Here is a 15,960-nt window from a genome sequence, read left to right on the forward strand (position 1 = left end):
TTCTTTTCTACATATCCTCCTGCACAAGGAAATAACACTGCTCCATACACCGCCAGAGCAAAAGCCATCTGCCATTCTGGAGTCGCAAACCTCCCCTGAGCGAAACCCATAAGTCTGTCAATTGGAAACACCCAAATATTACCTTTATCCTTTCCAGGAGTCCTGGTATGCTCTATCTGTAAAAGTCGGTGAACAATCTTCCTTCCATCAGTTACCTCCCCCGGATTATAAACCTTGTTCATATGTGGATCATATCCCAACAACTGACCATATTCTTCTAATAATGGAGACAAATCTGTTGTATTGAAAGTAAAGTAGCGATATGCAGGGTCCCAATAATGCATTGCAGCCTGAAGAAGAGTTACAGGTGTTCTGACAGTTAATAAATGCCCAATATATCCATAAATTTTCCCAAAATTCTTGCGTGCTTCATTACTTTGTGCCTCCCAAAACTGCGCTAGCCCTGGTGGTGCCTGTTCTTGAAACTGCGTCTTCCGAACAATTCCCAATGGTAAATCATCTTTTAAACTATCTCCGAGTTCTGCCTGTAATTTCTCCAACGCATCTCTAGTTTCCCACGGGCTGTCTCGTCTTATGTCACTGGTTCCTATCACTGCTTCCGCAAACATCCTCTTGTCCAATTGCAAAGAATGTGCCTAGTGAATGTATGGGGGTTTGAAAAGAATAAGTATAAGATGCGTATGAACATGTATGGGTAATTAACATTTATGAAAGTATGTATGGACATGTATGGGTAATTAACAAGTATACAAGTGTATATGAACATGTATGGATGATTAACAAATGTACAAGATCATAACCTAGGCTAACATATTCATGGCAAGTGTATAAAAGATGTACATGTGTGGTTTGATGAAATGAAGAATAAAAAATACAAGAAATAAATAAAGTCAAGGATAGGAGAGTTCCCCCATTGTTCCTAAAAAAATGAGGTTCCTACAAACTTCTGAAGGTCTCGAACTAGATCTAAGGGTTATCTAATGTGCATATGGTTGGCATATCTAACTATAACGCGGCTACGCGAGAGGCCACTGGATCAGGTTAGTTCACACCCCATATCTGGAAGTGGAACCCATCCCCCAATATCTTGAAGGGACGTCAATCCAGGAGGATGTTTTTCCTTGCTTACGTGAGGACAAAATCCATCAAAAGCAAAGATCAATCCTCACTAATCACTAGTAGGACCCGGTTTTTATGGGCCATTTGTGTGCATGTGAATAGTGATGTGTGTGCGGGGAAACATACCATATCCTTAAAAACACTCAAACACTCAAATTTTATAAAACCAAAAACCTGTTATTTTGTCTACAATCATGAACAAACACATTAGATTCCTCAAAATGTTGAAAGACTATTATACAACAAAATAAACAAATCAACCAAATAGGAAAACACCAAGACAACAAGGCCCGACCCCTTTGGTACAACAACCATTGTCCCCAGTGAAGTCGCCAGCTGAAGCAACCGGCATTAAACAACAATGAAGTCGCCACCAATTGATTTTTAGGATGCAATTGGACATCCGTTCTGGTCTACGAGAAAAGTGGGTAAGGGGGTCTATTGAGTATGGGGAAGGTGTTAGGCACCCCACAACTCCCGAAAACGGTTACCTTCAAAAAAAATTTCCTATTTGGCTCTACTTTGATTTGAGGAATGATTGTATGTCCCAAATGTTTTAATGAGTTTTCCAAATGCCCGGAAAATCATGTATTATCAAATGGGTGGAAATGTTCCATTAATGTTAGACCAAGATTTGATTTTAAAAATCTTATTTTTATGGGTTTTGATGTTTTGGATGATTTGGAAATAAGGTTATTTGGATAAAAACATGGGAATGGGTTTTGATGGTTTTGGAGAAGAGATTTTTGGGAACTTGGTTGATGCACCAAAAAGGCCCACGATCGATGAAAAAAATGTTCAATTCAGGCCTTACTCACAATTATATTCTTTATGAGAAAAGAAAGAATCCATTTAAGGCCCATCGGATGGGCCAAATATCTTTAAACCCCCTTTGGGTCCTTAAATAAATTCTCCTGATCCCTAAAAACATATTTGCTTTCCGGGTTCACGAAATCCAAATGTTTTGGATGAATGCCAATGGAACCCCAATATCTTGAAGGCTCCTTGGTATTCAAAGAAAACATAATGGTTCCGTAAATTAATCTTGGTGTGTTTATTAAAGTGAGACGGCTTAGATTAATTCTAATGACTAACGCGTTGCATTTATTTTCATGGCATTCAAACAATCCTAGCATACGTCTAAGCATCATGGCATAGTGTGAAAAATCAAAGTCCTAAGCATGCATTCTAATGCAATCATCATTCACAAAATCAATTCCTAATTTCTATATGCTTCTAACATCCTAGAATATCATGTATGCCTTTTCTATTTTACATCCACTATTTTTGCTACACTATTACAAGACTTACATTTTATAAGAATACATGACAAATAATAAAATTAAAAAATGAAATTTATACAAATGTACAAAAACCCAATATTGCCCGCGAGGCCCATTGCTCCAATCCAACCCAAATCCTCTAAGTATTCCCCTCGGCCCAAGTGGGATCAAGCCCGGTCCAAGCCCCAACAAACAAACACAAAAAATGGGGGGTCAAATGGGTATTCAAAACCAATATCAAATTCAAATTAAATTAAGCACAAATTCCCATATATTATAAATATATAAACTAACATGTATACATACACAAACACATATACATATACCTATAAACCTGTACATCTACATAAACATATATACACGTACATAATAAACCTGCATCTATAGACAAACTTATATATACACATACCAACAAATTCATATGTACACACAATATATATACATGTATATAAACACAATACAGATCCTAATATGAGACCTAACATTAAGCCATACATAAGAATGACCGGCCTTAATTCAAACAGATCTAAGCAGAGATGTCATTTAACAGGGAAACAAATACCTTAGGCTTTACTTTTAAGTCCAGTAAACCAAGAAGCCACAAAACCAAATAGGCCTTCATCGAGTCATACCTCCACAGATTTTATGGAATTCACATATATGCACAGATTTATGTTACATGTAAATGCTTTTTTCCAAATCAGATCTGAAACTCCCATTTTTAAATTACATTTTGGCCAATCAATCGGACATCCAGAACAGAACTTCAGGCAGCCAAACCACATATTAGAATAATGAACAAACAGGCATAGCAAGGTCAGATATCAAAATCAATGGGCAAACAAACATGGACCATATTTCACTCACCCACAAATCACCTACGGCCAGCAAAACCTCAACGTGGGCAAACACATATTACAAACTCAAACAAGCCACATGCAACATATCGGTTACTCATCCTTAACACAAACCAATGATGTGAACCAGGTCTAAAATGGAGCCACATTCATGAAAACAGAGCATGATAGAAGCCTGTGCACACCATTACCATCTCAGAAACGGAATCCGGAAAATGCATCATAGTTTTAGAAATTGACTAGGAACATGCATAAATAGAACCAGAGGAATAGAATCAATAATGATAGAGATATGTGCGGGCTAACCTTCTCAAAAAGATGAAACCACACCGCTTTTCTTCTCACAAACTCTCTCTTTTCTTCTCTGCCGGCTCCTCTCTTTTTTTTTTTTCTTTTCTTTTTCTTTGTTTTGTCTTGGGCGGCTGTTTTTTTCCCCTTTTTTCTTTGTCAAAGAATATTGCATTCCTTTTATACTAAGAGAGACCTCATCTCCTAAAACCCTAGTTCTTTCAATTTGTCTTTTTTACCCTTACTTTCCTTTTCTTTTAACCAAGGTGGCTATTCTTTTTGGTCTTTTTAGTTTTCCATTTAATTTATTTATTTTTATTCTCTAGATATTTTCTAGGGTTTTGTTGTATTGGGCTTGAATTTTTATGGGCTTATGGTCCAAGAAATAGGCTTTAGGATTTTTTGCATGCTTGTGGGTCCAAGAAACAGGCTTTGAATTTTTGTGAGCTTACGGGCTCGAGAACGGGCTTTTGAATTATTATTATTATTATTTTATTATTATTTTTTTTTTGGGGGCCGGACGAAAACCGGGTACTACACACCCTCTTTAGGCTTTTAATACACTAGGAGTGTGGTTTTCACAAGAGCTTCACGATACTCAATATACACCAAGGTTTCAAGAACTCCCTCAAACTCAATAAGGTTTGTGCTCAACAAAGGACTTTTTCAAATAGAGTTCAAATGGGTTCTCACAAGAATAACACTAAGTTAATGAGATGTAGATGTTGAGTGTGGAGCGAATTTCTAATGTTTTGGTGTAAAAATAGTGCAAGTCTAGCATTGCCGTCCAGACGGATGTTCGAGGTGTCCAGACGGCTCAGGTGCTCAAAGTACACGACTTGTCAGATTGCCCTTACTGGAGAGCCTTCCTCGAGGAAGCCTTTGGTAGAGAATGGGCAAATTGTCTTTACTGGACAGCCTCCCTCAAAGTAGTCTGAAGCCTATTTAGAGACATATAAATAGATGTTGTTTTACGGTAGGTAATTATGATTCCTATTGTTTTATTCCTCTGAAGAGAGAGAGAGTGCGGTCAGACCTTGTGAGAGGGAGTTCTTGGTGATTGTACTCTTAATTCATGATCTAGTAAAGCCTAGTAACAAAGTGGACTTAGCTTGTTTGATCGAATTGAGTGAACCACTTAAATCTCTGTGTCTCTTCTCTTTTATCTTTGTTCTTACTTGATTGTGTGATTGTGATTTTGAATTTAGGTGAAAATAAGGAATGTGAACCTTCTCTTTATCTCCAAAATATCTCTAGTTGAACAATCTTAATATGGCAAGAAGATATCCCCTTGTACACTCTTCAACTCTTGCCAACTTGGCATTTTCCATGATAAGTTGAACTTTCCAAATTTACTTCAACCTCTTCTAGTGAATTTAGCATGGTGTTTAGGTGTTTCTTAGCAAGCCCTAGGTCTTCCAAGACCATTCTTGAACTGCCGAAAAATATATATATATATATAAACTAAACTTGAAACGACGTCAAAAATGTTTGTAAGCTCATTTGAGCTTCATGTTTGAAACATAGGTTAGTTACGTTCAAATAATCCAATTTTTAAAATATATAGCATCAAAAGCATTTAGCACATAAATCATTTAAGATATAGTCATAGTTCACACTTAAGATCATGTATCCAAAGTATAAATTAAGAAAGAATTGATGCACAAGAAAGTCAAAATATTCAACATGTATTTTGCCAAGCAACTATCAAAATATATTTTTTTCTTTCAAATTTTAAGACATATTCAAGTCAAGCATGCTCACACATATTTTGATACACAATCATCAAAAACATAATATTGACCTAAACATTAAGTCTTGATCCAACAAAATGCATCGGCCGGCTTCTTGTCACAGTTTGTTAAAGAAAATAAATCGATTCCAGACTAGTACATGTACTGTTTAAAACACCAGTAGAAACTCCTTTCCAATCAAAATCGTGTAATATTCAACGCATATTAAAAGTTCAACAACACTTTAGTGACAATGAATAAAAGCAATGCACCTGATAAGTATGTTGTATTATTTCGGATACGAAGTACAAGTCACCAATTGACCAAATCAAATACTACACTAGCTATATATGTGTGTGTATATATATATATATATATATATATATATATATATATATATATATATATAAGTATTTTATCAAAGTTAAACCAAATCAGTGTCTACAAATCCGTGCATACAAATGACCAAATCAATGCAAAGTCGTGCCAATCTGAGCATGAGAAACTATAACACAGATTCTAGATTTCAAGAGAGAAAGCAGCAGATTAAGCATGGCATGTCAATGTTCACAGCTTCAAAAAACCCAGTATAGTATGTAAAAGTCCGAGCAATTCGTTCCTGTTGGACATGACCTCTACTCCACTTGTTGGGTCTGGCATAACCCAGTCCACAAGTGCGGGGGAGTGTAAAAGTCCCACATCTAAAGATGTGGGCACTCATGCCTTATTTATAAGGCCAAGCCCACCTCTTACCACTAAGGCCTTTTCCTAGGCTTGAGTGGGTTGGGCTTAGTCCACCTGCTTGGGCCTAAGGAGAAACAAAACCGTGCGGACCCGATGTATCCACGGGAACCGGACAACCCAAAGCGGACAATATTGTTGGTGTGTATGGTGGTGTGGATTTACAACATAGTATAAACCAGAAGCAGAGAGTAAATCATAGCAAAGCCGTAATCATTGTTATGCACAACATTCGAAATAACGGTATACATATCAAATCAGAGTCTATGACAATTAAACACGTACACCGGATCAAGAAGTTAATCACTTTCAGATTGTTAGATCCGAATGTTCAAAAACGATCTCTTTTCTGCCACTACGAAAACAAACACTTAGTAACATTCACACAATAAACATATATCAATCAAGTACAAAAACACCAAGAATGAAAAACAAACCAAGCAGAGGTGATTTCACTTCTGACCTTAAAGTGATTAATTATCCTACATCTATTCTTGCAGTTTAGGGCTTTGGTCGATGTACTTCTCCCTCCATATGTGATTTTCTCTTCTTTTGATGCTTTTTTTCTTTGGAATGGGATAACATGTTTTAAGAATTGATAAAATTATTAATTACTAGTTCATCGTTACCGATCGATCGGTATACCATCAAAGATAAATACGTAGAACCAATAACCGAACCGAAATTGAACCTTAAAACCAATTAACCATTGATAGTGGTTCTGATGTTATATGGTCTAATTTTGGTTTCAATATATGTAAAACCGTTAGTTTCGGTTCGATTAGTGGTTTGGATTTAATGATCCGGTTAGCTGGTCCATGCACAACCTTAGAAATGAGATCACTTTTTTTTGTTTTAGAAAATATAGAAGGATTTTGTAATGCATTTTTAATATAGGCTAACGTGGCGAAGCAAACAATCTACTAGCATATATAGTGATGAAGTGACACATGGCTAGTAAGTGCGTTGCACGTGACCCAGCATTAGAGTGGAGGCCCCACGCCCGTACTTCCGGGATAGTTTTCTGAAAAATATTTGAAAATGAATAATTTCAAGATTTTGTTTTGAAAAAACGTTTTAACTTTTCCTGACTAAATGGCTTGCTTGCGTGTGACTAGTTCTTTGGTCTTGTATTTTTCTTTTAAAAAAACCACAAAAGTCTATAAAAATATTTTTTTGAGATGTTTATTCATTTATGTATTTATTTTAAGATGGTCAAGCTTTTTTGTTAGAAATGCTTAGTAAATTGAAAGTTTACAAAGGTGAGGGTTTGGATCCGGGGGGCCTGTGCACATTGAACAGGTTATTAACTTGTTCAGTGTTTTGCACCGTCAGATCTTGGTTCTAAGATCTGACAGTGGCCCCCATATTTTTTTTTTTTTTTTACCTTTAAAGATTAAAGTTGTGGTTTGTTTTACTGGCATGAACTTATAACTTATGCACTCTGACGAATAAGCTATTCATAATTTGTATGCTTATCTTTTCATTTAACTTTGAACACTACTGTCGTAGATGAACTGTATGATTTCTTGGCAGCAGAATTTAAATATGCACTTTTTAGTAAACTTAAAACCTGCAAAAACATGGACTGAATTAAAATTTGCACTTTTTACAAACTTAAAATATGCCAAGAAACTGAACTTGATTAAAACCTGCACTATTTACAGTCTTATAATCTGCAAAAAACTGGACTAAAAATCTGCACTATGTACAAACTTAAAATCTGTCAAGAAACTGGACTAGATTAAAACCTGCATTGTTTACAGTCTTATAATATGCAAAAAAAAACTGGACTAAAATCTGCACTTTTTAAAATACCAAATCAGTCACCAAATCACCATATGAAACATGCACTGTTTACAAACTCAAAATCTGCAAAAAAACTGGGCTAAAATCTGCACTTGGTACAATCCCAAATCAGTCACCATATCAGTATTGAACACTTTGTAAATGAACACTTTGTGCTATATTGAGACTCGAGCAACCCAAAAGAAATAAAAAATCTCAAACATCAACCATGGCAAAAACAAATAAGCAAAATAAAAGTATTTAAAAATTAAAAATTACCATATTAGGATTGCAAGATTTCTTAACTTTTCTTCTATGCGTCTCATATTGTGGTTTCATTCTTCTCTTTCCCTTTCCCTTTCCCTTTTGACCTTCCTTCTTCTTCAATCCTTTGACATTTTCCATTCGATTGTTAACCTTATTTTGAAGCACTTTCTCAATCTCATCTTCCTTACACAATGTGAAATCTTCAAGTTTCTTACTACACTCATTTATCATTGATTCCATGATAATACGTGAATCTTTATTCATTGAAGCTTGATATGTTAACCGTAAGAGTTGTGATTGAACTCTTCGAGTCCAATCTTACCATCTTCTTCTTCATTTGGCTTCCCTTCATCTAAGACAATCCGACTCTTCACAACTCTCGTAAGTCTATGGCAAATGTATTTCTCTGGAATTTTCGTTACATTAAGCCGGCTAAACACTCTCAATATATGACAACACAACATCCCCTCACTTTCAAACTTCTTGCAACTACAAGTCATCAAGTCATTGTTAGTGTCACAAAAAACCTTATATTGTTTCTCCATTTTCCAATATGGAGAAACAATATATACATATGGGTCTTGTATGTACTCCTTCACTATATATGAATCGACAAAACCATACTCCTCTTTGAATAGATGAAAAAATCTAGGAGTGTACATTTTCGAAACTTGTCTTATAGTATTGGAAATTTTGAGAAACCTAGCGAAGGTGCATGTTCTCTCATTTTAAACTCGGCCTCTAACTCATTATTTCGCTTTTGTTCCACCACCCTATCAAAATGCTTGAAAAATTCACCAACACTCAAAGTGCTTTTCAAATAATCTTTCAAATCATTGTTTACACTTTTAGACATTTGTGTGCTTCGAATGCCCAATGTGAATGAATTTTTCATATATGCCTTGGCCCATTTTTCCTTTTTCCCATATATGCGAGCCAACCAACTATTCTCCATCAAATTGTTGTCTTCAAGCATTTTCTTCCATTTATTCTCAAATTCCCCTTCATCTTCATATTCGTATATGCACTTATTAAAATCTGTCATAAATGGAGACTTATTCCTCATGTAACAACCAAGATGTTTCAATGCATTCTGTCTAATATGCCAAGTGCACAATCCATGAGATACTTTTGGTCACTCACTCTCTAAGGCATTTGCCATAGCAGCATCTTCATCCGTAAAGATTGAACGAGGCTCCTTACCACCATGTGCATTTACAAATGTGTTAAAAAGCCACTTGAAAGATTCAGCAGTCTCATCATACAAAAGTGCAGCCCCAAACAACACTATCTGTCTATGATGATTATATCCAGTAAACACGCCCAAGGGTCTCTTCGCTTCATTAGTACCAAAAGTGGTATCGAAAGTGACCACATCACCGAAAGTAACATAATCATCAACCATTTTTGCATCAGCCCAGAATATATTAGTGACTTGATCATCACTATCAAGTTGTAGTGCATAGCAAAACTTAGGATCACTCATATTTTGCTTCTCAAAATATGAGAAAATACTACCAAGCTCCCCACTTCCAATATTTCTTTCCCTCCTAGATCTTAAATATGATTTTTGATCTTCAATAAAAAACCCAAGCTTAGCCCCACCACCAGCTTCCCTGCTCATTAATTCTTGTGTTACTTTAGGAGTAAGCCCTGAATCAGAAGCCAATTCAATTGCTAATGCATGCGCCGTAATAACCTCTCTATGTGATCTAAGCATGTGAATTGTTGTCGGAGGTTGTAACTCATGATTATGTTGTTCAACAAACTCATTCACAATATATTTTGCTCTATGTTTATCTAAAAATACCTTTAACCTTGCCTTGCAGTCAGTTTTCGTAGACGAATGGTGGCGGATCATGTCATCATCATCTTTTTTTTTCCTTTTTTTTCCCCTCCTTGCAACACACAAACAATTGACTAACAACAACTCCTGTTTTTCGATTTTTGTTGTTGTACTCTTTTCTAACACCAAAACCAATCTTTTTTGAGTAAGCTTTCCAAAATTGATATGCACCATCTAAAGTGTCAAATTCCATACCAATTCTTGGTATTCCAATTTGCTCCTCATCTCTCATTGAAGGACTATTATCACAAGTGGCAATTAAGCTATCCATGTTTAAAAAAGTACCTGACAAGAAAAAGAGAAGGAAGTAAGTGGGCACGCATGAAGAAAGGAAAAATAAATATAGTACTTACACACAGATGCAACAAAAAAAGGTTTGATAAATACACTTTGCTACAGTAGATAAAACAAAACCAATTCCAAATCAGCATGTGCAAAGATGATCAATGCCTTGAAAATAAACTACTCTCAGTCACGCAAGTACAGGCTTATAAAAAGATCTAAAGTAGTTCATTAGTTCCACAAAAGAAATGATCAAATTAATAGATCTGGAAGAACTAAAGTAAGGAAATTCTCTACACCAGTACAAACAATGCAAATAGCAATAAATCAAACAAATTCTAAGAAACGAAAAGATCAATAATCGGTGCTAAAGTATAAGCATAATGCAATTGAACCCAACAAGTAGTTTACCTTAAGAAAATTTACGGAAGGATAGCGGCTGCATAAAGTGTCAACAAATGGAGATATTTGCTTGCAATGCAAGTTAGAGGCTGCTTTAACATGGACAACAGAGACTCCTGCAATTTTTATTTCGCTTATTGGAATATAGACTCACCAGTCAAGCTACTCTCTCAAGCTTGGTTCATTAGGACTCATTGCATCTGGATTGACCATCACCTGCACTCATGAGATCATTCATTCGTTAATGCAGAATCAGATAAAGATGCAGGCATAAAAGTATTTGATTTTCCTTGAAGCCAAGAATCAGAGACAAGGTTGAAGAAGACGTTGCATAGGCGTGGAAAACTGTACAGACGAAGTGTTGCACGTATGAGATAGGGTTTCACACTATTGATAAAATTTTTTACATAAATTTTTTTAATCTTTACAGGTAAAAAAAAAAAATGGGGGCCACCGTCAGATCTTAGAACCAAGATCTGACGGTGCAAAACACTGAACAGGTTAATAACCTGTTCAGTGTGCATAGGCCCCCCCCCCCCCCGGGGATCCGAGGGTTTTGGTTGAGGAAACTTTTGTGGAGAATTATTGCCCACCCCCCCCCCCCCGGGATCCGAGGGTTTTGGTTGAGGAAACTTTAGTGGAGAATTATTGCCCAATTGCTCGATCTTTTCTGCGCTAGACAAAAGATCAACTGCTTTAGAAAATTGAGAATAGGAGTGTTTGAATTGTGGATGATGTGTGTTCAAGTGTGTTAGGACTTGTTATCAGTCTAAAGATTCTGATATGAAATTGTGCCAAATCTGACTTGTCACCAAACGAGTTGTGTGATGTCTGAGAACACAAAACTACTGGTTTGAGGTTATCCTTTTAGAAAAAAGACTTGGAATTTATTAGTATCAAGTGAGAAAAGTAGGATATATAATACTAATACCGGAATGAAAGAAATTATATTAGCAAAATGAAAAACAACAAATCATCATAATGCATCTAGAATTTCTTTAACTAGGAATACATCATGAAATGTGTTAAGGAACGTGCTTTACAATCTAAAACAAAGACATAGCCACAGAGGCTACAACCATGAAGTCTGTGTTTAATGCGGGGTGAGTGTACGTAAATCTCTCTTCTTCTTCTTTTTATAGTCTTCATGGTGATCTTCATCTCCTGTTTTCTTGGCACGATCTGGACATGTTCTGTCGTGGGAGATCGTGGGAAACAATCTTCTTTCATGTTGCTTGAATTGCAAGTTCAAAACTCTTCATAACCGCAAGTTCTTCATGATAATGGACATTTTGAGAATCTCAGGTCGTGCTCCTTCTTGAAGGTGGATGTGGGCATATTGAGAACATGCATTCTACTCCACTCTCTTGGATCGAGGGGAAATGGCTAATAGTCATCATATAGGTAATGGTCTTGTATGCTTGAACGTGAGAAAGTTTATTCTTCCTCAAAACGTAGGATGAATGTACGTGGTTCTGGCCTCTAGTTATCGTGTAGTTGTTATAGATGTGTTTGAGATTTTTTGGGAACGTGTAGGTTACAAACTCCAAAATCTCCAAAGCTTCTTGTGTGCTTATCCAGTTGAAATCTTTGTTTCCATTTAACTAATTGTTTTAAATCAAAATAAGACAACTATGACAACAAATCTCTTGATGGTAAACTTTTGGACATGGTTCTTCAGGCATCCCTACTTTCCAGCAACCACCTGCTAGATTTTAGCAAAATGAACGTGTCTACTGATATTTAGTTGATCATTGTCAATTGTGGGCTCCAATCTGCCATGTATCGATAGTCAGATCACTGGAGGTCACTTTTGGTACAAATATCAATGTAATAATACATAGTGATATTAGTTGACCTATGTATATCGAAAGTGATTCTTTTGTGTACATTTCGTTTTCAGCCCAAGTAAATTAAACAAATTGCTACGACACTTCAAAACTTAAAAGTTTTATCATTTTTTTTAAAAAATGTTGTGCTTGTTTTGTAATTATAATAGTAGTGCAACGAGATACGTCAATCTTAACCTAATTCAAGTCCTAAGAAATATTCTGATTCAATGGGACTCAAACATTAATCTGATAAACTTCTAAATTATGGTTTGAATGTACCTTAAAAGCCGAAATGTTTATAACTTCTGTCGCGCTAGCTAAGCGGCGACATCCAATAGAAAAAGTTGTTAAGAAATAAAAATCTATGTGATTTATATTGTAATTGATAAAACCAAATTGCCCTCCACTCAACAATGAACACACGGCAGCTTAGTTGGACACTGAGGACATACACTGCTACAGTTCAGACGAAGATAACTTGGTGTTAGAGAAGTGAAAGGATATGTTAGAGAAGTAAAAGATCTGTATTTCACTATATGTTGATTGTGTACAACATGCCTTTATATAGGCGTTAGAAAGGAAAAGTAAGAAAAATAATGTCAATAAAGTAAATCAAAAATGTTGTTGATATCTTTGACAAATTCAAAGATTTTGTTGATTTGTCAAAGATATCATTGATATTTTGTAGATATCTTTGACAAATTCAAAGATTTTGTTCATTTGTCAAAGATATCAAAGATTTTGTTGATATCTTTGACATCCCCCCTCAAACTCAAGTTGGTGCAGTAGAAGTAAGCTTGAGTTTGGAAACTAAGTCTCTGAAACGACCTGGCAGGAGTGGCTTGGTGAAGAGATCAGCAGGTTGGTCAAGAGTAGATATTGAGCAGAGTTGAATAGTTCCCTGTGTGACATGCTGACGAGTAAAATGGCAATCAATCTCAATGTGTTTGGTACGCTCATGGTAAACATCATTGTGAGCAATGTGGATTGCACTTCTATTATCACAAAATAGAGGTGTAGGACTGGGAGATTGAACTCCCATATCTCCAAGAAGCCAACGAAGCCAAACAATTTCTTGAGTGGTAGTAGCAAGTGCACGATATTCAGCCTCCGTGCTCGAACGAGCAACTGAAGTCTGCTTCTTGCTTCGCCAAGAAATGAGAGAATCCCCTAACAAGATGCAAAAGCCAGTGGTTGATCGTCTATCAGTGGGATCACCAGCCCAATCGGAGTCAGAGTAGGCGCGCAACTCAAGTGAGGAAGCAGCAGAAAAATGAAGGCCATAATAAAGAGTTGCTTTGATATAACGCAATATATGAATGACTGCTTCATAGTGGGAAGAGCGAGGAGCTGACATGAATTGACTAACAACATGTACAACATAGGCTATATCAGGGCGGGTGACAGTAAGATATACGAGACTACCAACCAATTGTCGATAGAGGGTGATATCACTGAGAGGAGTACCATCAGAAGGTTTAAGCTTGATATTAGGTTCCAGTGGAGTAGAAGTAATCTTACTATCTGTGAGACCAGCCCGAGCAAGTAAATCAGAAGCATACTTAGCCTGAGATAAATAGTACCCGGTAGTGTCCGAGAGTACTTCAAGGCCAAGAAAGTAACTTAGAGAACCAAGATCCTTCATCTCAAATTGTTGTTGAAGATATTCCTTAAGATCAGTGATACCAGAATAATCATCTCCTGTAATAATCATGTCATCGACATAAATTAGTAGAAAAACACAGCCTAAGGCTGTCCGACGAACAAAGAATGCTGAGTCATAAGAACTGGATTGAAAACCACGTTGTTGAATAGTAGAGCTAAACTTGGCAAACCATGCGCGTGGAGCTTGTTTGAGGCCATATAAGGCACGACGAAGGCGACAGACTGTATTAGGGGGATGTGAATAGCCAGGAGGAGGTTTCATATAGACTTCTTCAGCAAGATCACCATTGAGGAAGGCATTCTTCACATCCATCTGTGACAATGTCCAGCCTCTAGCAGCAGCAATAGCTAACAGACTGCGTACTGAAGTAAGACGAGCAACTGGAGCAAATGTCTCTTCATAATCAATGCCATACTCCTGAGTAAAGCCTTTAGCAACAAGACGGGCTTTGTATCGCTCAATAGAACCATCAGACTTGGTTTTTATTTTGTAAACCCATTTGCAACCAATAGCAGACTTATCTGGTGGGAGAGAAACAAGATCCCAAGTATGAGATTGCTCAAGTGCCTGCAATTCTTCAGACATAGCTTGTTGCCAAACAGGATTAGATTTGGCCTCCGAATAGAACTGAGGCTCATATAAGGTAAGAGTAGTGGCAAAACACTGAAAATCACGAAGTTTAATAGGAAGTTCTCTTACCCGGGTAGAGCGTCGAAGAGTAGGGGAACTGGTAGTGTCTGCAGTAGATCCATCAGACAAGGAAGACAGTTCAGGAGCAGGCAAAGTAATTTGAGTGTCACCTGTATGAGACTTAGAGGGAGATGGTTCATCAGGAAATAGATCAACCATGTTAGTGGGAGAAGGAAGAGATAAGAAATGTGATACTGAGGAGAACAAAGTGTTTTCCAGAAATACGACATGACGAGAAATGCGAAGTCGTTTGGAGATAGGATCCCAACATCTATAACCTTTATGTTCTATCCCATACCCAAGAAAACAGCAAAGACGAGTACGAGGTTCTAATTTAGTGTGTTCATGTGGTTGAAGGAGAACAAAACAAACACATCCAAATACTTTGAGTAAATTGTAGTTAGGAACAGACCCATAAAGACGTTCATAAGGTGATTGATTACCAATGACTGATGAAGGAATCCGATTGATGGTAAACACAGCAGTGAGAGCTGCTTCACCCCAAAAACGTGCAGGACAAGAGGCAGAGATAAGGAGAGCCCGAACAGTATCTAATATGTGTCGATGTTTACGTTCGGCTCTTCCATTTTGTTGGGAAGTACCTGGACAAGAACGCTGACAAATAGTGCCATGGTCATGTAAAATGGTTAAGAATTTAGAATCCTTATATTCCATGGCATTATCAGTGCGAAAAGTTTTAATAGGACATGAAAACTGAGTTTTAATCATCTGAGAAAATTCATGATAGATTGTAGTAAATTCAGAACGAGTTTTCATGAGATAGATCCATGTAAAACGAGAGTAATCATCGACAAAAATTACAAAATATTTGGATCCCCCCATAGAAGCAGTAGGAGAAGGTCCCCAAATGTCAGAGTGCACAAGGTCAAAAGGTGCATGAGAAACAGAATCACTATTATTGAACGATAAAGCAGATTGTTTAGCTAGAGGACAAGTTAAACAATCAAAATGATTATTAGAAACAATTCCCAAATGACCATGAGAAACAAGAGACTGAATACGACTAACAGAAGCATGACCCAATCGAGAATGCCAGAGACTCAAAGAGGAAGCTGGAACTGTGGATGCAGCGAACTCATGACACGGGAGAGTAGGATGCAAGGGGTGCAAAGAGATGAGCTCAT

At 36.8% G+C, this 15,960-nt stretch overlaps 1 protein-coding gene across 1 annotated transcript; it reads right to left on the reverse strand.

Annotated features, from left to right (window-relative positions):
• Positions 1–8,029: 8,029 nt before the first annotated feature.
• On the reverse strand, positions 8,030–10,838 carry LOC119979969 (protein FAR1-RELATED SEQUENCE 5-like). Its single transcript, XM_038822601.1, has 3 exons — positions 10,637–10,838; positions 9,601–10,228; positions 8,030–8,735 (listed from the first exon to the last, which is right to left on the reverse strand). Exons 2-3 carry the CDS (start codon positions 10,115–10,117, stop codon positions 8,626–8,628), a joined length of 627 nt encoding a protein of 208 aa, XP_038678529.1. The 5' UTR covers positions 10,118–10,228; positions 10,637–10,838; the 3' UTR covers positions 8,030–8,625.
• Positions 10,839–15,960: the final 5,122 nt, after the last annotated feature.

The sequence above is a fragment of the Tripterygium wilfordii genome, chromosome 15 (genome assembly GCF_013401445.1).
Source record: "Tripterygium wilfordii isolate XIE 37 chromosome 15, ASM1340144v1, whole genome shotgun sequence".
Classification (NCBI taxonomy): domain Eukaryota; kingdom Viridiplantae; phylum Streptophyta; class Magnoliopsida; order Celastrales; family Celastraceae; genus Tripterygium; species Tripterygium wilfordii.